Source organism: Lynx rufus, unplaced genomic scaffold (assembly GCF_022079265.1).
Source record: "Lynx rufus isolate CCGP_SWC_20201006 ecotype Redwood Valley unplaced genomic scaffold, mLynRuf1.p SCAF_4, whole genome shotgun sequence".
In the NCBI taxonomy this organism is placed as follows: domain Eukaryota; kingdom Metazoa; phylum Chordata; class Mammalia; order Carnivora; family Felidae; genus Lynx; species Lynx rufus.
In genome coordinates, this window is record NW_025814856.1 from 1,856,705 (window position 1) to 1,883,209 (window position 26,505).

The window sequence follows — 26,505 nt, forward strand, 5'->3', positions numbered from 1 at the left end:
GAAGCTTAAGTATATCAGTCACTAACACTTTAGTATAAATGGTTTTAGTTGGATTTATTGCTGCCCAGTTTAAGTCCAAGGTAAGGGAGGGATGATGAGCCCTAAGGAGCATGGACTTTGGAGCTTCGAAGCGAAGGGGGCTTATATCTGGGGGCTCAGCTCTCACCTGGGTTCCAACTCCAGACCTACGTGGATGTCATCAGCCCTCGACACCTCTGTTTTCTCACCTGCGTCATGGGGCTGGGCGACGATTCAATATAATAATGGATCCAACACTCTTATCGATCTGAGGTGCCACACGTGGGTGGGGGGGGTGGTTGTTATTGCGATGACTGTCCAGTAAAACCTCCACGTGTCTCTCCTTCAGGACTCAGCTCTGCTTCAAGCCAGCGCGCCTCTCCTCTGTTCCCATGGGGACCACTGAAGCTACGCTCCGGATGGAAAACGTGGACGTGAAGGAAGAATGGCAGGACGAAGGCCTTCCCAGGTACAGCTTCCCCACTGCCGCGTCAGCCCTTGCTGGGGGCGGGGCGGGGGTGCGGTGGGTGCCCACCACCTCTCTGAGGTGGGGCTTGGGGGACACCGGGCACATAATGAATACTTGCCTAATTATTTAAGATGGATCCCCCCCCCCCGCCCCACCACAGCAGCGCAAAGCTCCCATTCCCATGCTATTTTAGGAATTCCGAACATTCTTCTACAACTGCCTCATGGACGATTAATATTCTTACGGGTGTTCCCACGAATCCGGGTGAGGGTGTGTTTTTACCTGTGGCAGCCGGAGGCATCTTGCCCTAGCCCTGCTTAAAATCCCTGGAGTGGCCCCCAACGATGTCCGTGTCCTAATCCCTGGACTCTGAAAATGTGCCCCTCTGGGGCAAAGACACTTTGCACATGTTTAGGCCAAGGATCTGAAAAGAGGGAGGTGACCTTGAATTATCCAGGTGAGCCCTCCATATCATCCCAGGGTCCTTCTGAGAGGAGGCAGGAGACTCGACTCAGGGGTAGGGGCAGAGGCGACGGAAGTGACAGATTGGTGTCACAGGAGGGAGGGGCCACGGGCCAAGGGGGAGGAGCACCTCTGGAAGCTGGAAAGGGGACAAAAGCAGATTCTCCCTTAGAGCTTCCGGAAGGAGCCAGGCCTGCCCACACCTTGCCTGCCGCCCAGTGAAACCGACTTCAGACTCACTTCTGGCCTCTAGAATCAAAAGAGAATGAATCTGTTGTCGTTTTAAGCCCCTAAGTGCGTGGTCATTTGTCACAGCAGCCCCAGGAGACCCTGCGGTGAGCCTAATACCCTAAATATTGTCCATGCGTATCTCGTGTGTGGTCTGTTTCCCCCCCCAAATGGAGCCCCGCGAGAGCAGGGGCCTTTGGTTGGATCGCTGTCGTCCGGCAGCACAAAGACAGGCTCTGGTATACAGTCGGCACTCAGGACACACCGGCTGAGCGGGTGACGGCCACTGGTAGGAATAAGAAACTGGGAGGAAGCCGTGGGCCTCCAGGCCTGTGTCCCTCTCTTCGCTCTGCTGGGTGGTGTTGGGTAAGAGAAAACACGGGTCGGCACCGGCTCCCCTAATCCGATGGCTGGACACAAAGTGCATCTCTGCCCTCCTTTAGTGCAAGGGTTTTGCCCCAGGGGATGCTGTCCAAGAGCTCATTATATAACTGTCTGGAAAGGAACAGACGAAGGAGGGAGGGTGCTCACCCTAGAAAAGAGGATCCCCGTCGCTGAGGGTGCCGAGGGCTTCCTCGTGCCTCAGTTGTCCTGTCTGTGAATCAGGTCGATAATTCCTCACTCACAGCTGGAAGAATTCTCTGAGGCGCGCAGGGCATGGCGGCCGGGATGGGCCCTCTAGATGACACGGGCTGTCCAAATACATTGCCCCCCACCCTGGACGCTTCTTCACCGTATCTCGTTCACTCGCACGCCCCCCGCCCTGATCTTTTAAAAGACACCCCCTCTCCCAAGCCCCTTGTTGAGACAAAACGGGGCAGCTGCAACTATGATTTTTAAGTGAGTTTCTCCCAGCTGCAGAGGGTCGCTGTCCCTTTTCAGTAGCCCAGTGTCTGCGGCACAGTGGCCCTGCTGTGCCGCCCCGGGACGTGAGCCAGCCCTTTGCCAAGGCTTCTGCCTTCCCCGCCATGGGAGGAGTGAGTGCAGCTCCTTCATTCGGCACCCAGTGGCGTCTCCACATAAGCACCTCTGTCTGGTGCCAGACAACCCACAGTTCTGTTCCTTCCAGCCCAGTGGTCCCCTTCCCGGGGGCGTCTTCCAGCCTCCCCAGGGTGTCAGAGTGCTTGCCCTGTGCCCGCAGCCCCTCCCGCTGCCATGACCTTGTAGCATCTTCCTTGTCTCCCGCCCTTCTGCAGGTTCTTAAGGATCCAAAGGGCAGCCCAGAGATGATGTAGCTCTCTCTGCCCTATTTCTCCATTCATTCTCTGTAATGATACGCACCAGCTGTATGCCAGGCCCTGGGCGAAACACTCAGGACACGTACAGAACAAGACAGATGCCCTCATGGGGCCTTTCCTCTGGGGGCAGGGGCAGGCCATTCCCTCATAAACTTCACAACCCAACGTAAAGTTGCAGCTGGGTTCATGGTACTTGGAGAGTGCCCAGGTGGGGTCTGACCAGGTTGGAGAGATTGGGGAGGCTGGAGAGGGTGCTGACCCCGAGCTGTGAAGGAGGAAGAGAGACGAACAGGGGAAGGAGACGCTGGGTGGGTCCTGAGTATTCCAAGCTCCGAGAGCAGTATGTGCAAAGGCCCTGAGGCCAGTGGAGGCAGGTTGAGGGGCAGAAGAAAAGCTGAGGAGGATCTTGACCAGAGTCTCACAGGTCAGAAGAGGCAGGTGCAGGGATAGGTGTCTGACTGGCATCTCAGCCCGCCTTTCCCTCCACAAGCAAGTGGCTATGGGTTCTGTTGCTTTGTAACTTTTTATTCTGATGTCGTCTCAGACTTTGAGTAAAGATTACAAGGATGGTCTAAGTCCTAACTGTAAACCTTTCCCCAGATTTGCCAACTAACATTTCACTCCTTTTGCTTTATCATTCCCTCCCACCTCCCTCCTTCCCTCCTGTGTCTCTCCCCTCTCTCTGTGTCTCTCTGTCTCTCCCTTCCTCCTCTGTCTCTCTCTGCCTCTCTCCGTCAGCCCAGCACACGCACAGAGCTAATTTTGTGTTGCACACACCTCAGCAGGTCCCAAAAGATATGTGCAGGAGTCGTGGGCCCTGACCGGCTGGAGCATTTCTGCCGCCCTCAGCCCCACCCTTCTCCACGCTGGGCTCGTCTCTTCTAGTTTCCTCCTCTGTCTCAGTCGGCTTGGGCTGCCAGACAGAGTATCACAGACACTTCCTCCCCCCCCTGGAGGCTGGAAGTTAGATCCGTGGGTTCGGTGAGGGCTCACTCCCTGGCTTGTAGACAGCCACCTTCTTGTGTCCTCATGTAGCCTTTCCTCTGTGCATGCGTGTGGATTGGTTGCTCCTGTCTCTCCCCCTTCTTATACGGCCACGCCCGATGGGATCAAGGCCCCAAAGGACCTCAGTTCATCTTCATTGCTTCTTAAACGCCCCATCTCCAAAAACAGCCGTATTGACGGTTGGTCCTTAGATGTTTGAATTGGCAGGGGTGAGGGAGGCAGGGGAGACACAATTCAGTCTGCAAAAACACAGCTGACTACTGGGGGGTGGAGTCAGGGCTGCTAGGGTGGAGTTGGACTGCTGGGGGTGGAGTCGGCACTGCTGGGGGTGGAGTCTAGGCTGCTTTGGGTGGAGTCAGGCTGCTGGGGGTGGAGTCGGCACTGCTGGGGGTGGAGTCTAGGCTGCTGGGGGTGGAGTCAGAGCTGCTTTGGGTGGAGTCAGGCTGCTGGGGGTGGAGTCAGGGCTGCTAGGGTGGAGTCAGGCTGCTGGGAGTGGAGTTGGACTGCAGGGGGTGGAGTCGGGCTGCTGGGGGTGGAGTCTAGGCTGCCTTGGGTGGAGTCAGGCTGCTGGGGGTGGAGTCTAGGCTGCTGGGGGTGGAGTCAGAGCTGCTTTGGGTGGAGTCAGGCTGCTGGGGTGGAGTCGGCACTTCTGGGGGTGGAGTCTAGGCTGCTTTGGGTGGAGTCAGGCTGCTGGGGGTGGAGTCGGCACTTCTGGGGGTGGAGTCTAGGCTGCTTTGGGTGGAGTCAGGCTGCTGGGGGTGGAGTCGGCACTGCTGGGGGTGGAGTCAGGGCTGCTAGGGTGGAGTCAGGCTGCTGGGGGGGCGGGGGGAGGGCGGCTGTGGTGCCGCTGTCCATGGTTCTGCTTACCACCCCAGGCCTTGTGACCCTCCCAGAGACAATGGTGCTGGGGGAGACAGGAGTGACAGGAAGGGACAGAGGTGTTGGAAATTGCAGAGAAGGAAAAAGGGTACATTTATTTGTCTGGGCATCTAAGAGCCACCAAAGTTGCCAAGAAATAATTTTTTAGGCCCCACAGAAGTATCCCCTCTGGTTCCCTTGCCTGAGCTTTGCGGGTGTCATATGGCTATCGGAAAGAGATTCTGTGGTTGCCACGCACCAGAAGCGGCCTTGGTCAGGCAGAAACAGACTGGGAAGGAGTCTCTGGGAACAGAGACTCCCTGAAGGGAGACTGAGGCAAGCAGTGCCCAAGCTTGATGCCCTTGGAGCACAGGTTGGGCGGGGCGCGGGGAGGGGGGAGCAGGAGGCATGGTCAAAGTCTATTCCCAATTCTCTTGTTTCACATCATGAGAAACCTCAACCCTGAGGCTAGAATCTGAGGGTAGAGCTGCATCAGGTTGACAGGCCTTCTGGGTTGTGCCTCTCTGACTCATGTGATGCGCCTTCCTTCCCCCTGTCCTTCCACAAGCCACTTCTTTGAGGGCTGGCCTGTGACTCACCAAAGCAAGATAGGAAGAGGCGCTTCCTCCCCTTCAACGGCTCACAGTCTGCCCAGGAAGCAAGCGATTAGCACACGTACCACGGGCTGAGTGCTCATGGTGGGCTCTGGGGCAGAGTGCAGGATGGGGTAGAGGCCAGACTCAGTCAGAACCTCCTGGAGGACACTGACCCAGCCTTAAAGGCTAAGCAAATTTACTCTAGACAGAGGAGTGAGATGTGCAAAGGCACTGGGGCAAGGAAGGCCTTGGCATGATGGGGAATGTAGCACAAGAGCCCAGCTAGGTCATGAGAACGGGGTCGGAGGGTTCACCGGCGCCACATCCTGGTGGGATGCCCAGGTGAGAGATCTGGATTTCATACCACAGGGGTACATGAGTTTCCTGGGGTTGCCATGTTGGGTGGCCTCAGACAATAGAGATGTATGCTTTCACACTTCTGGAGTCCAGAAATCCAAAATCAAGGTGTCAGCAGGGCCCTGCTGCCCCTGAAGGGGAGACTCCTTCCCACCTCTCCCAGCTTCTGGTGTGGCCAGCAACCCTGGTTGATCCCTGGCTTATGGACACATCTCTCCCGTCTCTGCCACATCCTCACACGTCCTGCGTCTGTGTCCAAATTCCCCTTTTCCCATAAGGACAACACTCACTGGACTGACGGACACCTTAATCAAGTATGGCCTCTTCTTTTTTTATTAAAAATTTTTTTTAATGTTTACTTTTGAGAGTGAGAGAGACAGACCTCGAGCAGGGGAGGGGCAGAGAGAGAGAGAGAGAGAGAGAGAGAGAATCCGAAGCAGGCTCCAGGCTCCGAGCTGTCAGCACAGAGCCCAAAGCAGGGCTCGAACCCACGCACCGCAAGATCATGACCTGAGCCGAAGTCAGACGCTTAACTGACCCACCCAGGCGCCCCCCTCCGCCCCTTTTTAAGATTATTTTTTAAATTGACCTTTTCTTAACTTAATTACATCTGCGATGGCCCTGTTGCCAATAGGTCACATTCCAAGTGCTGGGAGGTAGGACTTGAGTTATCTTTTGGGGGAGGGGAACAGAATTCAACCCAGCACAGAAAGATGAAAGTCATACGGTGCACCTTGCATATTAAAGAAAGCCCACTTTGCAGGTGGCTTGCCCACTGTAGGTAAGCGAGCGCTGTGCTTCCGGGAGCCATCCGGGTCCGCTCTGAGTTTACCCGAGAGGCTTCAGCTCTGCCCAAAATGGGCCCTTCCTGGGACTTGGGGAAATAGCAAACTTCCACCTGGCCTTGAAAGCCGCAGCCCTGTGGGCCGGCCGGGGTGGGACCTGTTGGGAAACAGCGGGCTTCTTCTCCGGGGAGCCTGGAGTCCTGCTCAGTCGTCTTCTCCAACTCAGGAGAAGTTCTCTGCTTTCTGGTCTGTTCCTAGGACTCACCAAGCATCTTCCGGCCTCAGGGCCTCTGCCCAAATGGAAGGCCCTTCCCCCAGTCTTCTCTCTACACAACAGTCCCCTCCTGGGGGCGCCTGGGTGGCTCCCTCCGTTGAGCGTCTAACTTCAGCTCAGGTCCTGCTCTCACAGTTCATGAGTTCGAGCCCCACATCAGGCTCACCGCTGTCGGTGCAGAGCCCTCTTTGGATCCTCTGTCCCCCTTCTCTCTCTGCCCCTCCCCTGCTCATGCTGTCTCTCTCAAACATAAACGTTAAAAATATATTTTTTGGGGGGGGGGGGCGCCTGGGTGGTTCAGTCGGTTAAGCGTCCGACTTCGGTTCAGGTCATGATCTCACGGTCCGTGAGTTCGAGCCCCGCGTCGGGCTCTGTGCTGACAGCTCAGAGCCTGGAGCCTGCTTCGGATTCTGTGTCTCCCTCTCTCTCTGACCCTCCCCTGTTCATGCTCTGTCTCTCTCTGTCTCAAAAATAAACAAACATTAAAAAAATTAAAAAAAAATTTTTTTTTAAAGCCACCTCCTCAAAGAGGCCTTCCTTGACTGCCACTACTGTGCCTCACCTCCTCCCTCTTCTTTCTTATTTTCTTTGTTGCAGGTACCACCTTCTGCTTCCTCCAACTGTTTGTTTACTCAGTGTCTACATCTCTCCTCTCTTGTATCAGTCAGGGTTCTGCAGAGAAACAGAACCAATAGCTTTCCATTCTCTACATGTATGATATGTATTATTAATCACATTATATATTTAAAACCATATTATGACAATTATATAATATGTCATATTATAGAATTGTAGATTTACATATAAGTTATGTTTGTGTTACTATGTTTATTAATTTACATATTCTTTTATTTTTTAATATTTATTTATTTTTAGAGAGAGAGAGACAGACTGCGAGTGGGGGAGGCACAGAGGGAGAGGGAGACACAGAATCCGAAGCAGGCTCCAAGCTCTGAGCTGTCAGCACAGAGCCTGACGTGGGGCTGAACCCACAAACCGTGAGATCATGACCTGAGCCAAAGTCGGATGCATAACCGACTGAGCCACCCAGGAGCCCCATTAATTTACATATTCTTTATTAATACATTATGCTATTGTATGTTTTGTGTTATATATGCAATTATGTGCAATTACATATAATCGTATGTATAATTGTGTGTTTTTACATGTAACATAAAGTATAGAGCATATTGTATATTTTCTATTTCATTTTGTATGTATTTTATTTGAACAAGTTTTAGGGGGGCGCCTGGGTGACTCAGTCGGTTGAGCATCTGACTTCGGCTCAGGTCATGATCTCACGATTTGGGAGTTCAAGCCCCTAATTGGGCTCCATGCTTTCGGCGCAGAGAATGATTTGGAATCTGTCTCCCCTTCTCTCTCTGCCCCTCCCCCGCTTGAGATCTCTCTCCCTCAAAAATAAACATTAAAAATAAAATAAAATAAAATAAAATAAAATAAAATAAAATAAAATTTTTTTAACTTCATTCATCTATTTTGAGAGAGACCGAGCATGAGCAGAGGAGGGGCAGAGAGCGAGGGGGAGAGAGAGAATCCCAAGCAGGCTCCCCACCGTCTGCACAGAGCCCGATGTGGGGCTTGATCTCACGAGCCGCGAGATCATGACCTGAGCAGAAGTCAAGTCAGAGTTGTTTCTTCCCCGGGGAAACCTCGATGCCTTTCCCTTTCGTGAGACCCCTGTTGTGGAGGGAGGTCTCGTACTTAAAGTCTCCACCTGCTGGACGCGAACACGTCTACCAGAAACCTTCAAGGCAGCACGGAGACTGTGGCTGCAGCCCGGAGCCCAGACACCTAACGTACGTTTGTGAACTGAAGGAAAAGTCTCCCTCGGGTCCTCAGTTTCCCAGTCTGCACCAAGGAGCTGGATGCTTTCCCCACCCTGACATTTCGGCTGCAGCTGGGCCACATCCTGCTAGGTTAGGGGCCCAGGTAGGCTTTATGTGGACCCGCCCAGGGTTGGTTGGGAGGCTGAATCACATCCTGATGAGAACCGGACATCCTGGGCTGCAAAAAACCCCCGCTGGGGTCGGTGCACATGTGCGGACCAGGCACAAGGGGGCAGTAGAGGGCAATGACTGGAATCAGCTTGGCCACCGGGTAGTTTCTCTGACTCCAGCCTGTGGGGCCAGCCTCAGTTTCCTCCCCTGTGCAATGGGCTCCTACCTGCCTCCGAGGGTTGCTGTGGGGAGGAAATAAGATCGTGCCGCGAACATTCCAAGCCGGCACACGGCGAGGGCCCTGTCCATGGGGTAAGCGAGGGTTCAGACTCGGTCTAGACCAGGATTTGACGCCTCAGACGTTGATGGGCACTGGGCGGGCAGGTGCACGTGAGAGAAGGAACCAGAGCAAAAGTCCGGCCCCCAGGTGAGCGGGAGGGGCCCACATTCAGCTCCTGGGGGGTTGTTACCACTCACAGAGGGCAGGTCCGTAATTGAAGAAAAGACGGAAACCCGAAATATTTGTGTCACGTCTGACTCGGCAGCAAATTTAAGATGCTTTTAAGTGCTGTGTGGGCAGGACAAGGCTAGAGGTGGGGCCTCAGCCGTCAGTCTGCAGTTGGGGGTCACCTGGCAGGTGGCTGGTGTCTCTCCTGGGCTCTGGGGCCCTGGACTCATTCAGGAGTCACCCGTGTTGGGAGCAAGGGTGGCAGCTACAGACAAGACCGAGAGAGCAGGCGTGTGACTTGACTCTTCAGCCCCCGTCTGCCCTTTCTGTCCTTCTTCAAGGCGTGGTTTTCTTTTGAGGGAAAATTCACACAGCATAGGATCAACGGTTTTCAGTGCGCGATTCAGTGACGTCTGGTACATTCACAATGCTGTGCAACCGTCACCTCATCAAGTTCCAGAACATTCCATCTCCCTAAAAAGTAACCCCGGCCTCATCAGCTGTCCCCCCAACCCCCGGCCCCCACGAGCCCCCTTCCCGTCCGTGGACGGGCCTGTTCTGGACGTTTCACGCACGTGGACTCACACCCTGTGTGGCCTCTCGTGTCTGGTTCCCTCCCTGAGCGTCGTGTGTTCGGGGTCCGTTCCTGGGGGGCAGCGGGTGTGGGCGCCTCGCTCCTGCTCGCGGCCGGGTGACCTTCCGGTGCGTGAGGGACACATATCCCTTCACCCATCCATGGACACGGCGTGTTTCCACTTTTTGGCTACTGTGAATCATATCACACTGGGGTGTGGGGTTTTTTTTAAGCTTATTTATTTTTTGGCGGAGGGAGGGCCCGACACCAGGGCTCGAACCTACGAACCGTGAGATCCTGACCTGAGCTGAAGTCAAGAGTCACGCTTAACTGACTGAACCCCCCCCCCAGGCGCCCCTGCAGTGTGGGTGTTCATGTGGACGCACGCGTTCATTTCCTTTGTGTCTGCTCCAGTTTGACCTTTGACCTGTATGACCGCAAAGCAACTTCCCGTTCATCCTTCCCCTCCCAGACCCGCCACTGCGCCTGGATGTTCTGTGAGTGGGGGGAGGGGGGGCAGGAAAGGAAGACGGAAAGGAAGAGGAACAGACAGAGGGAGCGAAGGGCTTTGAAAAGGAAAGGAGGAAGCATTCCATGGCCCTCCTCTCCCCACGCTCTGGCTCCCCGTTGGGCTGAGCCCGCACTGCTGAGTTGCAGAGGTGAATTAGGGCTTCCCTGAGTCGGCACGCCCTGCGGCAGCCCCGGGCTCTCTGCAGACCTTCTGCCTCCCGGGATGGAGTATTTCGCCGGGAGCAAAGGAGCCGGGGCGCCTGGGTCCAATGCACCGGCGTTGAGCTCCCCAAAGCGGTCCAGGCGTTGCCAGGAATAAACCGCCTGGTTTTGCAAATCCATGCCCGGCCAAGCATCAAGGGCCACAAACGCACGGTCGGTGGCGTTACTTTAAAAGACACCCAGGGACTCCCCAGACCCCCCTCCCCCCCCCCCCCGCCCCCGAGTCTTGTCCATGCTGTTTGTTTGCACTCCGCGCTCTGGTGACTGATACCTGCTCTCTGCTGGGTCCCCAGGCCACTCCCGGAAGAGACAGGGATGGACCCGCTTGGCAGCCCCACGGAAGACACGTCCTGTAAGTTTCCACGGGTGCAAAAACGGGCACGCTGTTTCCAGGTCCCGCTCTGCCTGAGGCCGTAGCTGTCGAAATGTCTGAGGTGGACCATCGGGGAAGGGGGGCCTTCTGCGCGAGGCCTGGAGAGAAAGCCACCATCAGGGTGGGGGGGGGGAGACGCGCGGCCGAGTCATGTGGCGTTGCTGTGTATCCTTCAGCTGGTTGCCCGGCCTCTCTGTGCCTCCAAGTCCTTATTATTAAATGCAGGTCGTGAGCTCCCCGCGGAAGGGGGACTGCCAGGATTAAATGAGGTGACATGTGTTAAGTGCCCAGGGGACGCCAGGCGCAAAGTCAGCCCTGGAGGGCTCTGCTGTCCTAAGCGCTCAGGAAGGCTCACGGCTCTGAGGACCCAAAGCCCCAGAATTTGGGGACAGGGGGTCCAGGACAGCCAGAGGAACTGTCCTAGACATGTGTTCTCCTCAGTGGCATCCCCTCACGTGGTCTTGCTGGGGGGGGGAGGGGCCCCCACTCTGCCTGCGTCTCCCCCATGCAGCTCATCACAGCTCATCCTACCCTTTCGGAGGAAAGACTGACCAGAGAGGGACAGCCGCGCCCCTGATATCACACAGCAGTAAGACCTAAGACCAGCTCGTCCCAGCTTTCTGGGGCCACTATAGAGTACTGGGCCTGCTTCGGACCTGAGCACACGGACTCTGCCTGTCGTTGTCACCCCCAGGGGCTGATCTTGGGCAAGTCCCCTGACTGTGTTGGAGCTCTGTTTCCTACCCCTGCAAAACGAGAGGTGTGTGATAACCGTACCCCTCTTCCTAGGTGTGACTGGTTGAATCACAGCCCCCAAAGCATATCCAGATCCTAATCCTGGAATCTGTGAATGTCCCCTCACATGGCAAAAGGGACTTCGCAAATGACATTTAGTTAAAGAGATGGAGAGACTTGGTGGTCAATTTTATGTGTCCACTTGGCTGGGCCACAGTACCCAGAGATGTGGTCAAGCATTATTCTAGAGGTTTCCATTGAGAGTCACTCTTTCAATGAGATTCACATTTAAATGACTAGACTCCGAGTAGAGTAGATTGCATTTCCTAATATGGGTGGGTCTCATCTAATCAGTTGAGGGCCATAAGAGGAAGAAGACTCAGGGCAAAATTCCTCTTCAGCTGTGAACACGTGAAACCCCGGCAGGTTATTTGCTTCCAAAATATGACGGTGGGACAGGCATGGGATAGATGTCCTCATTCCGAAAAGCAGAAACAGGAGGAAAGAAAGGGATCGTCAGTCCCAGCAAGTCTGAAATTTGGCAGGACAAATTCCATCAGATTTTTTTTTTTTTTTTAGTGAAAATTCTATTCGATTTTCTTTCTTTCTTTATTTTTGAGAGAGAGAGAGAGAGGGAGGGACAGTGCAAGTAGGGGAGGGGCAGAAAGAGAGAGAGAGAGACAGAATCCCAGGCTCTACTCTGTCAGCACGGAGCCCGACACGGGGCTCAAACTCACGAACCGTGAGATCATGACCCGAGCCGAAACCAAGAGTCAGACGCTTAGCCGACTGAGCCCCGCCCCCGCCAGGTGCCCCATGACTATTTTGTTTTTACCGTTTTCTGCAAAAGCACACATTTATATCCCGGTGTGTGTCCTGAGGCGGTCACCCCTGACCCGTGGTTTAGGGCTGGAGAAATTCAAAGACAAAAAGGGGAAGGAGCTTGTCCGTTGAATTACGTGTCCTTGAATGTCTTCATCTGGCGAGAGAGGGCCAGGGCTCTCCTATTGGCTCATTTGTTTTGTCCTCACTGTCCACCGATGATTCCGTCCGCTGACGATTCTGGGGGAGAGTTCCCAAGGTCTCTGGAAGAACAACCTGTCTCCCTTGAGCTGGCTCGGGGGCATCTGGGGGCTTACCCCCCGTAAGGCAACCTCCTTCAGGGGCTAGCCCTGCTCAGCTAGCTGTCGGATCAGCTTTAACCCCTTGGAGGCAGCCCGGGGGTGGGGGGAGACCACCTCATACAAGGAAACCAGAGTTTCAGCTAAGAGTCTTCAGGAAAAAGCAGTTCAAACCATGAGGCACACCCACTCTGACCAGCTCCAGAGAGATCCCTCTGTGCCTCAGTTTGCTCACCTGGTAAAGGGGACAATAACAGAACTCGCCTTGTGCGGATATTGCAAAGTCGAAACAGGAAAACACCTGGGGGGGGGGGTTGCTGCGAAGAGGGCCTGGCCCGTGTGATGTGATCGGTAAACTTCAGCGATTATGGAGGTGAACATCACTGAGAGGTGAAAAGCAGAACGTGGGCGTCCTCTGCCAGCCCCATCCGGAAGGCAACGGTGATCGCAGGTGTCGGCAGGCCCACCGTCTAGAGCCGGGCAGGCCATCCGTGTGACCCTGACCTGACTCACCGTTGCGAGTCTCACCTAGCAGCCGGTAAAATTAAGTCAGGCTCCGTCTGCGGGGTCACAGAGCCGGGAAGCAGTGAGGTCCAGGCGCCCGCCCTTGACGTCCAGGCGGCAAGGGCACGGCATGAACCTGTCCGGAAGGGATGTCGCCTGACTTGCAACCACATGGTGGGGCAGACCTCTCACCGGGTCAGGAACCGGGCAGGGGGAGCAAGGAGGAAGAAGCCCCAGTTGTTTTGTTCTCCCGTTTTCCAAACAGCCCCTCCCAACACACTGAACTTCAACGGAGCTCATCGTAAGCGGAAGACACTGGTCGCCCCCGAGATCAACATTTCGCTGGATCAGAGCGAGGGCTCCCTGCTGTCCGACGACTTCCTGGACACCCCTGATGACCTCGATATCAACGTGGACGACATCGAGACCCCGGACGAGACCGACTCGCTGGAGTTTCTGGGAAATGGCAATGAGCTGGAGTGGGAAGGTGAGGCCCAGGGCTGCTCCCCACGGGCTCAGCTGGGACAGGGGCTCCAACCCAGGGCTCACGGAACAGCCCCGGGAGGGTCCCTCCTCCGCTGCGACCCCACACCCGTTTTTCTTGAGGACTTGAGGGTTTTTCCAGGGGGCGTGGCTCTCCCGTGATTCTCAAAGGTGACCACGTCCGAAATGAAGTGCCTCCAACTCATTGCACAGCTGTCTGGGGAGCATTTATTCGGGAGCAGATCTTGACTGGGGTGCGGGGCGGGTGGCGGGGATGTGGCAGGAAGAGGGGGTGCCCAGCCCCAAGCACGGTCGCCAAAAAGACAGACGCGAGGCACCAAAGCCAAAACGCACAAGCTGATTGCCCCTGGTGCTCAGTGCTGTGAGGGAAACAAGGTGAGATGTTGGGACGGGGCAGAGGGGCTCACCCGAGGGGTGGTCCTGCCCAGGGGACACAGGGCCGCGTCTGGGGACGTCTGGGGCCGTCGCACTGGGGCTGCTCCTGGCACTGAGTGGGGCGGCCAGGATGCCCACCCGGGACGCCCCGAACGTGTGCAGTGCTGAGACGGGGAAGGATCGGCGTTACCTGTTTAGGTGTTTGCTGGAACTTGGCCTCGAAGCCACCCGGCCCTCGGTGGGCTGGAGGGAGGGAGGGAGGGAGGGAGTTTCCACCCCTGATCCAATCGCCCTGCCGTCACGGGTCTATCCCATTTTTCTATTTCTTCCTGAGTCAGTTCTGGTGGTTTGTGCGTTTCTTAGAATTTAAATTTTTTTTTTTAACGTTTATTTATTTTTGAGACAGAGAGAGACAGAGCGTGAACAGGGGAGGGGCAGGGAGAGAGGGAGACACAGAATCTGAAACAGGCTCCAGGCTCCGAGCTGTCAGCACAGAGCCTGACGCGGGGCTCGAACTCACGGACCGTGAGATCATGGCCTGAGCCGAAGTCAGACGCTTAACCGACTGAGCCACCCAGGCGCCCCGCGTTTCTTAGAATTTAGCCGTTTCGTCTAGGCCACCCGACGCGTGTGCGGTGATTTGTGGGATTCTCTCGTCATTGTGTTTATTCCTGTCGCCCCAGAGGGGTTTTAGATGGGCCTCTGGCGGCTGAGGTAGGGGACGCGCCGGAAGGAGGGGTCAGGGCTGGATGAAACACGGGAGGCGGAGGAGGACCGGGCCGTGGAGAGCCGCGTGCGTCGCTAGGGGCCGGGCAGGCGTGCAGGGGGTCCCGGTGCCAGGCTGCATCGTCTCTCCGTGTGCCAGGCTCCAAGGAGGGCACAGAATGAGAGCGCCCGTGCCCTTGAGCGCCCTCGCGGTTTGATGAAGCAGACAGACTCGTTCACAGGCTCCGAGCCCCAAGCCCACAGAGTGCTCTAGGAAGCCAGGCTTTCTGGAGAAGGTGGCATTTGAGCCGGGGCGTGAAGGGAGAGCGGGGGGAGGGGGGGAAGTGGACGAGCAGGGCCTCTGGGCGGGGAGAAGCACGTGGGCAAGGTCACGGGGGAAGCAGGAGGGTCACGAGTCCACAGGCAGCAGAGGCAGAGGGGGCCGGGGCGGGAGGCTGGGACCCAACGTCTGGACTGAGACGTCCCTTCTGCTCCCTCCCCCACCCCCGGCTGGCTTCCAGATGACACCCCGGTGGCCGCCGCGAAGAACATGCCCGGTGACAGTGCAGATCTGTTCGGGGACGGCGCAGTGGAGGACGGCGGTGCCACCAACGGGCGCCTCTGGCGGACGGTGATCATCGGAGAACAAGAACACCGGATTGACCTGCACATGATCCGACCCTACATGAGGGTAGTGACCCACGGAGGTGAGACCGCACCCCGCGAGCTCCCCCTGGCTCCAGCCGGGCCGACCGGGGGTCATCAGAGGCTCCCTCTGAAGCTCAGTCTCTTCATCCGAGGCAGAGGGACGTTAAGCCCGGTGTCCCCATCAGAGGCAGGCCGATCAGGGGTCTGCGGCTCCCCAAGAGCTCCCATGACTCAGAGCCGTGCCCTCCGGGAAGGAAGGGGCTGGCTGGCGAGGGGGTGGGAGCCCGGGGCAGAGCCCGGGGCAGCTCGGAGCGCGAGCCACTCACCGGCCGCCTCTCCCCAGGGTACTACGGCGAGGGTCTCAACGCCATCATCGTGTTCGCTGCCTGCTTCCTCCCGGACAGCAGCTCCCCCGACTACCACTACATCATGGAGAACCTCTTCCTGTAAGTGGCCCGCCCGCCCGCTGCGCCCCGTGCCCATGGCTCCAGGAGCCCCAGCCCGTGGGCTGGACCAGGCTCCCGGGACCACCCCTCGTCACTCCCACTTACTGAGCCTTTACTCTTTGGCGGCCCGCGAGGCCACGCGCTTCACGTGTGGAAACGCAGTCCACGCTCCGGGCAACCCTGTGGGGCGGACACCTCCTCCTACAGGTGCAGCCCCCAACACACAGACAGGTTCAGTCACTCGCCCAAGGACACAGGGGTGCAGCTTCATAACGATGGAGTAACTCACCTGGCAGGTGACAGAAAGAGCTCAGTACACGTGATCTACTTCTGTTCTAGTGATTACGGAGGTTTCCTTCTGACTCGGTGGGGCTCCGGTGCCCGGTGGTTCAGAGGACGAGGAGGCACCTGGGGGAGGTCAGGGCAGGAAGGGGCCCCAGAATCCAGGGAGCCCAGCCTCCCCCCACCCCCCACCTTCAGGTGGGGAAGTAGAGGCTGAGACAGAGGAAGAGGTTTCCTGGGGCGCCGGGGTGGCTCAGGTCATGATCTCGCGGCTCGCGAGTTCAAGCCCCACGTCGGGCTCCGCGCTCACAGCGTGGAGCCCACTTTGGACCCTCTGTCCACCTCCCTCTCTGCCCCTCCCCTGCTCGCTCGCTCTCTGTCAAAATAAACAGACATTTAAAAAAATAATAATAACAGTAAACAAAAAGAAAAGAGTTTCTAAAGTCGCTCAGGGAGAGACGGGGCCGGGACGGGACCCCGGACCCGTGACGTCTGGTGCGGTGGGCCGTCCACTGTGGGTGCCCGTTCCCCGGCCGTCCCCGGGGCCGTTGGGACCCCCTCTCCGGATTAACGGAGACGCTAGATGCTGTCGTGCGCGTAAAACCCTTGGTGCCTAATAAGTGCTTAGTGAAATGGTGACCCCTGCTATCCCTAGGCCCACGGCCACTAACTTGGGGTGGGCTGGGGTCTGCAGCCACGCCGCCCCGAGCAGGCGGGGCTGGCCCAGCACGGCAGGCAGGAGCAAAGAGCGCAGGCGCCCACGGGCGCTCCGTCCCGCGGGCAGGGGGCGGGGCTTCCTAACTCTGCCCCCCCCCCCGCCGGGCCCCCCATCTTCCGCACACGTGACCAGGTACGTCATCAGCAGTCTGGAGCTGCTGGTGGCCGAGGACTACATGATCGTCTACCTGAACGGCGCCACCCCCCGGCGGAGGATGCCTGGCATCGGCTGGCTGAAGAAGTGTTATCAGATGATCGACAGGAGGTGAGTGCGAGGGCGGAAGGGCCCGGGAGGGAGGGGTTTTCACCCCCGCGGAGCAGGGGACCCCGGAGCCCCCCCCCACCCCGAAGGCGGCGTGGCCGTCGGACAAACGACCTCAGACCGGATGGTTGAACGGACTTGATCGGCTCCTGAGTCTGTTCCGTGCGTCTCCTGGCTCCGGGGGGGGGGGGGGGGGGGCACGGGCCGTCCTTGGCACCCCCCCCCCCCAGCTTGGAGGCGCGCCGCCCACGTCGTGGTCGCGCGGCCTTTCCCCGTGTGTCTGCGTCCAAACGTCCCCTCTTTATAAGGACACCAGTGATTGGATTACATCCCATCCTGCCCTGGTGTGACTTTTAGAGAATTATGTCGGCCATGACCTTATTTTCTAAACGATGTCCCCGTTCTGAGGTCCAAGAGGTTAGGACTACAACATACAAATCTGGGGGGGGAGGGGGGGACGCAGTTCAACGTGACCACAACAGGGGGTCAGAACCAGGGTGCCCCAGGACATCCTTCGGGGATGGTCCGGGCGGCCACGCAGTCAAGAGCTCAGGCCCTGAATGAAGTGACACCTGGGGCCAGAGGTCAGCGTGGCCCCCACAAACCCCGCAAAGGGGGCTCGGCCTCCCGGACCGCCCCCCCCAGCCTGGATCTGCCCGCCGGGAGCCCCTCCCTCCCCAGGGCCCGCTTGCTCTGCTTACCCCCGCAGATTGCGGAAGAACCTGAAGTCGCTGATCATCGTGCACCCGTCCTGGTTCATCCGCACGGTGCTGGCGGTGTCCCGGCCTTTCATCAGGTGAGGCCGCCACCGGGGCGGGCTCGCGCCTCTTTGCTGGGAATCCGAATCCCAGCTTCTCTGCGTCAGATGCGGACCTTGGCCTCAAGCTGTTTAAATCATGTGCGTTGTTAGTATTAAGGGACGAACACAGGAAAGAGACTAGCAGAGCAGCTGTCCCGTCCTATACGCCGGATACCTCGTAACGTGACAGCCACTACCGGAGAGGCTGACGCTGTCACGCCCGTCGCGTCGATGAGGGATCTGGGGCTCAGAAGGGTCAAGGCACGCAGCCAGGGTCACACAGCCAGGTGCTCACCCGCCACACTCCCCCCGCCCCGTCCACTCCAGAACCTGTGCGGGGACCATTAGGACGCGAGGAGGGTCTGACCCGCTCCCGGCAATAATGTCACGAGCCACGTGTGCCTTGGGGGGTCCTCGAGACCACCCTCAGGTTTGACGAGTCACTGGAAGGACTCCCAGAGCTCAGAAAAGCTGTCGCGGTTTCCTGCAGAGGAAGGACGCGGGTTAAAGTTGGCGAAGCCCGAAGGTGCATATGGAGGTCCCAGGCGGGCAGTTGTCCCCTCCCCGGGGGTGGTAGCAAAAGCCCTTAATTGTCCCTGCGAAGATGTGTGACAGCATACAGGAAGGTCCACCGACCGGGAAGCTCACCTTGCTGTCTAGGGTTTCACTGTGGTTTGGCCACATGGGGACCGAGTAGCCAGGGGGCTGACCTTAGTCTCCGACTTGAGCCGCCCAGACGTCACGCCAATGTGACGTGCCCAAGATCTGCACCGTAAACCACATCTTTTTAAGTATATATATATATTTTTTTTTCAATGTTTGTTTTGAGAGAGAGAGAGAGGTAGCATGAGTGGGGGAAGGGCAGAGAGAGGGGAGAGAAAGGATCCCGAGCAGGTTCCATGCTGTCAGCACAGAGCCGGATGTGGGGCTCGAACCCACGTACTGTGAGATCATGACCTGAGCCGAAACCAAGAGTCGGACACTTAATGGACTGAGCCACCCAGGCGCCCCGGGAGAGAGAAAGAGAGAGAGAAAATCCTAAGCAGTCTCTGTGCCCAGCCTGACTCGGGGCTCGGTCTCGTGACGGTGAGATCACCACCTGAGCCAAAATCAGGAGTCAGACGCTTAAGGGACTGAGCCACCCAGGCGCCCCCTGAATGTATATTTAACTTGACATGATTCAGAGCATTGAATCGAATCCAGATCCTTCGGGGGAGCCTGGTGGGCTCGTTCGGGAGAACACGCAGCTCTGGATCTCAGGGTCCTTGAGTTCGAGCCCCAGGTTGGCAGTACAGATTGCTTAAATACATATACTTAAAAAAAGAAAGGAAGGAAGGAAGGAAGGAAGGAGGGAGGGAAGGAGGGGAGGAAAGGAAGGAAGGAGGGAGGGAGAGAAAGAGGGAGGGAGGGGAGGGAAGGAAGGAAGGAGGGAAGGGAGGAAGGAAGCTCACGCTTTGTCTCACTCTGTTTCTCAAAAATAAATGTATAAGAAATATTTTACAAAATGTGACTTGCCCTGCACGAAAGCAGTCGGATTTGCTCATAACGCCACACATGGCCGCTTTGTGACGCCCCGTGGGGAGTGTCTGTCATGCCTGGTCACTTACCGTCGGCCTTTCTGCCAAGCAGCTGCTTTATTTTTCCCATTAGGGACGCTGTGTGTCATTCATTCCTCCTGTGTCTCCCTTTGCATCGGACGCCGGAAAGCCTGAGCCGAGTTTCAATGTGACCTCTCGACGTAGATACGAAACGTCTCAACACGCTTTTGTAGACCCCTGACTCCGTCTTACCTTTTTTCTTTTTTTTTTTTTTACCGTTAACTCGATTATTTTATCGTTTGCTGTCGTGCCGTAGCCTCTCGGCCATCTGTTTGTCATTTAGAAAAGTGACCCGACTTTCAAAAAAGCTTTTAAAAACTTTTTCCGATGCTGCTTTATTTTTGAAGAGACAGGGTGCGAGCGGGGGAGGGGCAGAGAGAGAAGGAGCCGGGGCCTCGGAAGCAGGTTCCGGGCTGTGGGCGCAGAGCCCGACGCGGGGCCCGGTCTCCCCGACTGTGGGATCGCGACCTGAGCCGACGTCGTCCGCTCAACCGACCGAGCCGCCCGCCCGGGGGGGCCCTCGAAAAAAGCTTATTTGATACTTCGGCAAAATTAGGTTTAAGTTAGATTTTTAAGATTAATAGCAACCGCGAGTTCAAAGCCACACGCTGGTGACAGAGCCCCGCGTGGCAGCAGACAGCCTGGCCCCGGGTGCGGACCGAGAGAGGCCGCTCTTTCTGAAAGGACGGGCTGTGAGTCTCTGTGCCCTCGCGCGCCCCGGGACTGGACTTCACGCATGTCCCTCCTTGTCCCACCAGCGTCAAATTCATCAACAAGATCCAGTACGTGCACAGCTTGGAAGATCTGGAACAGCTCATCCCCATGGAACACGTGCAGATCCCCGAGTGCGTGCTACAGTGAGTGTCCCGTGCCGTGGGGGCGCCCCCTCCCCCGGCCCCAGTGCGCCCAGGCTCCGCGCCTCCCCTCTCGGGGGCCCGAGAACCGGACGCCGGCCGTGAGTGGGAGCAGCAGACCCGGGGAGACACGGTGAAACAAGCCCGCGTGAGATCCGGCATCTCCGCACAGGGCGGGGCCGGCCAGCCGTGGCCCACAGCTTGTTGTATAAATAAAGTTTTATTGGCACACGGCCCCGCCCATCCATGGCTGCCTTTGAGCCGCATCGGAATTGAGCAGCTGTGGCGGAAACCGGCCTACGAAGCCGAAAATATTTACGCCCGGGGGGGGGGGGGGGGCGTGTAGACCGACCCACGTCCGTGAGGGGGTTGCTTTACAATGACCCCGTTCAATTGCTGGTGCCGGATCAGGCACAGAAAATAATCGGCTGAGCCGTGTCTATACCAGATGCTGGACGAGGCCAGCGGAGTCACTGCCCGAAACGTGAAAAAGACCGTCGGCCCGTCAGTCCCGGCTGCCTTTCTGCGCCCAAGGCTGGCGCGAACTCGGACGTGACAAGGAGATTGTGTCTCCGTTCCCAGAAGGGAAGGGGTCCCCAGGCAGCGCACCTGTGGGGGAGGCGGGCGTCTGAGGAGTTGTACTTTCTGTCTTCCAGGTACGAAGAGGAAAGGCTCAAGGCCAGGAGAGAGAGGTGGGTACAGAGTGCCTCGGGGCGGGGGCTGGGCCGGGCCCACCTTGGGGGGGGGGGGGCGGGTAACAGGTGGCTTTGGCCCAGCAGGGGCCTATGACGCCCTCGCGTTTGTTGAGGGCTTTGAGTCAGACCGGGGTTCGAATCCGCTCCGTCACGGAGGGACGGTAGGCGAGCAAAGAGTTCACAGCCACCGTGGGGGTTACTCTGAGGAATGAGGACAAGGGGACCCCCCGGGCGGAAAGTGGCTCATAGTAATCACGGTAAAATCAAGTCAAACGCTGACAGAGGGGGCACAGGTTCCATCCTCGGCCCCGACAGCCCCAGAAATGCCCCTTCACTAACCTACTGGTTCGGTTTTCGTTGGTGGCGTCACCAGGGGTGGCCGTCACGGGACCTCAGGGCGATCGCGGCCCCACCCAGTTACGAGGCCCTCATACCGTCCCCCGGGTACGTTCATATTCCACCCCCACCCCCCGGAGCTGGGCAGGGCCAGGATTCCCGACAGCATCTTGCAGCCCAGGAATCCGAGGCTCAGAGAGGCACGGGCACCTGCCCCAGGCCACACAGCAAGCCTGGGGGAGGGTTGGGGCTTCGGGGGGTCGAGAGCGTCTATCGCTGCCAGGCCCCGTGCCAGCCTCCTCCGGGGAGACAGGTGAAAAAGACAGAGTCCTGGTCCAGGGGGCTCCAAATGGCAGAGGAGAGGGGCGCGTCACCGAGCGAGGAAAGCGGGTCCCGGGCAGGGCGGGTGATGTGGGCAGATGAGCCACAGTGAGCAGCACCGTGGAGGCTCCGGACGGCGTCACGTAGTGATGATGGGCCGCGGGCGCCAGGGAGGGAGGCCGAGGGCAGGCAGGACGCCCCGTCCCGTGCGTGGCCCCCCGCGTCCGCCCGCGTGGTGGCAGGTGGCAGGGGTCCTTCCTTCTCGAGGCCGAGCAGTATTCCCACGCGTGGACGGACCACGTCGTGTTTGTCCTTCATCCACGGAGGGACGTGGGAGTCGTGCCGCTGCGGACACGGGCCACGAACGCCCAGCTGAGTCCCCGCGTTCCCGAAGTGGGGTTCCGGGAGCACGTGGCGATGCTGCCTTGAACGTTTTGCGGAACCGCCACGCTGTCCCCGGGGCACGTGGGCCACCCCATGCTCCCCCCCCGCGGGACAAGGGCTCCCCCTCCCCCTCCCATGTCCTCATCACTTGTAGTTCTGGTTTTAATGTTAATTTTTGAGAGAGAGGGAGGGAGGGAGCGCTCCTGCGGGCGTGTGTGCTCGGGAGCGGGGGAGGGGCAGACAGAGGGGGGCAGAGGATCCGAAGCGGGTTCTGTGCCCACAGACTGAGGGCAGAGAGCCCGACGCGGGGCTCAGACTCATGAACCGTGAGATCATGACCGGAGCCCAAGTCCGACAGTTGACCGAGCCGCCCGGGCGCCCCGACTCGTAGTTCTGTTTTCGAGACAGCAGCCGCTGCTGGGTGGGAAGTAGAGATGTCTGTCTGTCTGTCTGTCTGCACTTTTTCCCCTTCCTTTCTTCCCCTGCCCTTCTCCATCTCTCGCTCTCTCTCTCTCTCTCTCTCCCTGTCTCTCCCTGTCTCTGTCTCTGTGTATGTCTCTCCCTGTCTTTCTCTCTCTCTGCCTCGGCCTCTCTTTCGCCTCCCAGTCTTAGCTGCGGAGGCACGGAGACCAGCACCGCAAGCCGGAATCAGGGCACAGGGGACCGTGTCCAGGGGGCGAGGACCGGTGCCTCCGGGCTGACAGCTGAGAGGAACGTTCGGGGTCTTTCCTCCTCCCCGTCCTGTCCCCGCTCGTGCCCCCTTCCCCATGGTCGTCTCCGCCGTCATTAACCTCTGGGTTGATCTCTGTGCCCTCGGGGCCCATCCTGGGGCAGCGAGACTCCCCCACGCCACCCTCCGAGGCCACAGCGGGCAGGTTCGTCACCCACGTCCTCTCTTTACGTCCCCAGCGCCAGGCTGCAGCCCGAGTTCGTCCTGCCCAGGTCTGAGGAGAAGCCGGAGGCGGTGCTGGCGGAGGACAGGTAACTGTGCAGGTGGCCACGGCGAGGGCGGCCGAGCCCGCACGTCCGGTAAGAGTGACCGCAACGCTCTCGTGACGAGGACAGCAGAGAGCGGGTGTGGATGGCCAGCACGACGCCGGCCCCATCCTGAATGCTCAGTCCCGGGGTCCCTCTTCCCTCCACCCCGGGCCGTCCCCACGGGACACCTGCAGAGGCTGGAATTATATTTAAACCGACAGTCGGGCGCCTGGCGGTCGGTTGAGGGTGGAACCCTTGATCTCAGGGCTGTGAGTTTGAGCCCCACCGCAGGAGCAAAGGTTACTTTAAAAAAATAAAAGCTTTACAGATAAATAAACAAATTAACCAACTGTCCATAAAATGTGAAAGTCCGCTCCTCTCTGGGGCTGGGCTGCCCGTGCCCGGCCTCGGGGGCTCAGCACATGCCCGCCCACCGCCGGGCAAGCCCCCTGGATGGCCAGCCCCAGCCCGTCTCTTTCCCAGGGGCTTCTTCACCCTCTTTTTTTTTTTAAGGTTATTTATCTGGTGGGGGGGAGGGGCAGAGAGAGAATCCCAAGCCGGCTCTGTGCTGTCAGCGCAGAGCCTGACGTGGGATTCGATCCTGAGATCCATGATCCGTGAGATCATGACCCTGAGCCGAGATCAAACGTCCGACACTTAACCGCCTGAGCCCCCCCCGGGCGCCCCCCGCGACGGACAGTTTTAAAGTACACGTTCCAGTGGCCTTTCAGACCCTGGCAGAGTTGTTCGTGCAGCACCCCTCTCTAGTTCCAGAATTCTCTAGTTCCAGAATGTTCCATCACCCCGAACGGACCCCACACCCGATAAGCAGTTCCTCCCGTCACGCCCCCCCGCTTTACTTTTCTGACGCTCAGCAGATACGGCCCCAAGCCCTGTGGCGCCTTGCCCCCCGTGGGTAGAAAACACAGCGGGCTCTGCCCCCGCCCCTGCCCCCCTCCCCTCTGCCCAGCCAGCCTGCCTCCTGCATTTGACCCTCGCGTAGCCTCTGTCTCCTGCCCTTGCGCCACGTGGGGGCAGCGGCTGCGTCTGGGGCCATCCCCCCCCCCCCCCAGCCCCCAGCGTCCAGGACTCAGGGACCGCGGGTAGCTGATGTGGCCGCGAGAGGGGTTCTGCTCTCCGGTGGAGGTTCTGGCCGGTGACCTTTCTGCACGTCCCCGTGGGCGGCCCCCACTCGCTTGGTACCAGCTCAAGGCGAGGCCGAGCCGGCCGCACGGGGCTCGCGGCCAGATGCCAGGGTTCCCCCCAAATAGGCAAATAATGCGAAGGCTTCTCTCTTCACAGGCCTGCTGCAGCCACCGATCAGGAAACGAGGTGGGTGGGGAGCGGGGCCATCCCGGTGCCTGTGCCTCAGTGTCCCGAGTGGAGCCCAGCCGCGTGGGAACCGTTCGCCCCACGATTTACTGTTTGGGGGTCGAGGGCTACCGTCCCGGGGAGTCAGAGAGGCTTGGCTTGCCCGTCCCTGCGCAACTCCGGGGGCGCCACCGACGCGATGCCCCAGAGCTAAGCCGCGCGGCAGGCTTGACCGGAGCCAGGCCCCCAAAGCCCGGGCTTTGTAACGCAGCCACAGGCGCGGCGTTTGCCCGCGGCCCGTCTCAGGGTCCCCGCCTGCTCCAGATGCCAGGAAAAGCCGCTCTGTGTGCTGGGGGTCATGGGGACCACCCTCGGGTTCAGGGGTTTGCTAGAAGCGCCCACAGAATTCAGCAAAGCTGTGTCGCTTACAGTTATGGTTTGATGTGGTGGAGGGATGAGTACGGGTGAGAACGGGCATAAGGAATGTGATGCCCGGGCCCGGAGAGGCTGGAGGTGAGCCTCCCGGTGTGGTCTCCCAGGGGGCTTATCCAGGCAGCCCTTAGCTCGCCCGGCAGTGTCCCCAACCAGGGACGCTACGCCCACGTCCAGGGTATTTCCCGGGGGCGGTCCCTTACGCTTGGCTAACCACTCCCGTGGCTGAGCTCGGTCTCCGCCGTCCCGAGGTCCCGCCGATACCCCCACCCTACATCCCGCTGTTAGCACACGACCCACGGTCCCCAGGGAAACAAAGACACTCTTACCAGACGGCGCACTCCGAGCGCTGGGGCTCCGGTAAGCACCCGACTTCGACTCAGGTCATGATCTCGAGGTCTGTGGGTTCGAGCCCCGCACCGGGCTCTGTGCTGACGGCTCGGAGCCTGGAGCCTGCTTCCGATTCTGTGTCTCCCTCCCTCTCCCTGCCCCTTCCCGGCTCACTCTGTACCTCTCTCTCTCTCACTCCAAAATAAATAAGCATTAAAAAAAATTCTTAGTCTAAACGGTCTTAGACCGGTACTGCCCCGGGCACACCGAGTGGAGGCAAGTTCTCGGTGCCTTTCTGACAAGATCGTCTCAATCCGTGTCTTCTGGGGGTGAGTTTCACCCACAGACACAGAACGCACAAGGAAGTCCCGCACCACGAGCGAAAGCCAGCAGATTCGAGAAAAAGCAGAGTTAGGCCCTCCCCTGAATCCTCAGGTAGGGATGATGAATCAGAAGTGTTTAAGATTATGAAAGACCCCAAAGAAGAAATTGTAGGAAGCTACTGGGTGGACGCGCGGACAGATAGGTGGGTGAATAGGTGGGCGGAGGGAGGGACAGAAGAATGGGTGGCTGGGTTGAAGCTTCCCTCTGGTCCGACTGGTGACGTCGGCCCGGGGCCCATTCTCCTGAGGCACCGATTGAGGGGTCCCCTTTGGAAGCACACCTGGAAGGTGGGTGGCAGGCGGCAGACCTTGATGGGCTGGTCCCGCTCTTGCTGCCGAGGGCCCCCCAAAGTCGGGTCGGATCGTGCCGTCCACACATAGCACGCGTTCCCCGCATTCTTTCTGTATTTTTTAAGGATAATCGCGTATTTTATTTTTATTTATGTATTTGTTTTAACGCTTATTTGTTTTTGAGAGACAGAGCACAAGTGAGGGAAGGGCAGGGAGAGAGAGAGGGAGACACAGAATCGGAAGCAGGCTCCAGGCTCCGAGCCGTCAGCACAGAGCCCGACGCGGGGCTCGAACCCACGGACCGCGAGGTCATGACCTGAACCGGAGTCGGTTGCTTAACCGACTGAGCCACCCGGGCGCCGCCCCCCACACCCCCACTGCTGCCCGAGTTCTTTAAAAACCGTAACAACAGCCTGGCCTGTGTTTATCCCTCTCTAGCATGTCCTGAGGTGACGAGACTACAGAGAAGGACAAGACAGAAGATTCCAGATGGCAAGAAACCTCTGTCAGACGCCCTCTGGTCCTGGACCTCCTCCCCGCCTTGTCCTGACGCCCCTGTCTTTGGAGGGGGCCAGTCCCCGCCATCCATCTCTGAAACCCAGCATCCTTTTGAGCTGCTTGAAAACGTTTTTGTTTCGTTTTGTTTTCAAACAACGCGGTATGTTCCAGAAAAGGACCTGGTTCTCAGCCCTCCACACTCACGAGCTCGCGGCCGAGAAGAGGAAGACGGCCCAGGGCGTGGCCCGTGTGCCCTCGACGGCTTCAGAGACCCCCTCCTCGCCCTCACCACCACCATCACTGCACAAAGTCCTGGTTCAAGACCCTTCTCTGGTTTGTCACCTGGCCCACCCCGGAGCCACGGATGCCCGCCAGCTCCTTGGCCGGATCTGGACTCGTTCTTGTGCCTTTTCTCCTAGAACACCCCCTGCGGCCCTGGGCACGTGGCCCGGAAGCTCAGCACCCCCAGCAGCGCTGTGCCCCGGGGACCTCCCGTCCCGGCCCCTCATGGCTTTACATTTGACCAGCTCCCCTCGCCTTCATCTCCCAATCTTCTTTGGGATTAATGGAGTCCACGATGGCACACGCGAGCTGCTGAGAATCACCCCCGCCCCGCAGTTG

The 26,505-nt window shown here is 58.5% G+C and overlaps 1 protein-coding gene across 1 annotated transcript; it reads left to right on the forward strand.

Annotated features, from left to right (window-relative positions):
• The first annotated feature begins 410 nt into the window (after positions 1-410).
• ATCAY (ATCAY kinesin light chain interacting caytaxin) lies at positions 411-24,595 on the forward strand. The gene is made up of 12 exons (XM_047097670.1): positions 411-487; positions 10,296-10,354; positions 13,001-13,222; positions 14,841-15,026; positions 15,311-15,413; positions 16,546-16,677; positions 17,384-17,470; positions 19,830-19,928; positions 20,582-20,617; positions 22,571-22,642; positions 23,942-23,971; positions 24,490-24,595. Exons 1-12 carry the CDS (start codon positions 411-413, stop codon positions 24,593-24,595), a joined length of 1,209 nt encoding a protein of 402 aa, XP_046953626.1.
• The last annotated feature ends 1,910 nt before the right edge of the window (positions 24,596-26,505 follow it).

What these genes read in the sequence shown, in the direction of transcription:
- ATCAY (XM_047097670.1), top strand. Translation starts at nt 411, where the DNA reads ATGGGGACCACTGAAGCTACGCTCCGGATGGAAAACGTGGACGTGAAG. An exon ending in GTGTCCCGGCCTTTCATCAG is followed by an intron (nt 17,471 to 19,829) that starts GTGAGGCCGCCA and finishes TTGTCCCACCAG; the next exon opens with CGTCAAATTCATCAACAAGA. An exon ending in ATCCCCGAGTGCGTGCTACA is followed by an intron (nt 19,929 to 20,581) that starts GTGAGTGTCCCG and finishes TCTGTCTTCCAG; the next exon opens with GTACGAAGAGGAAAGGCTCA.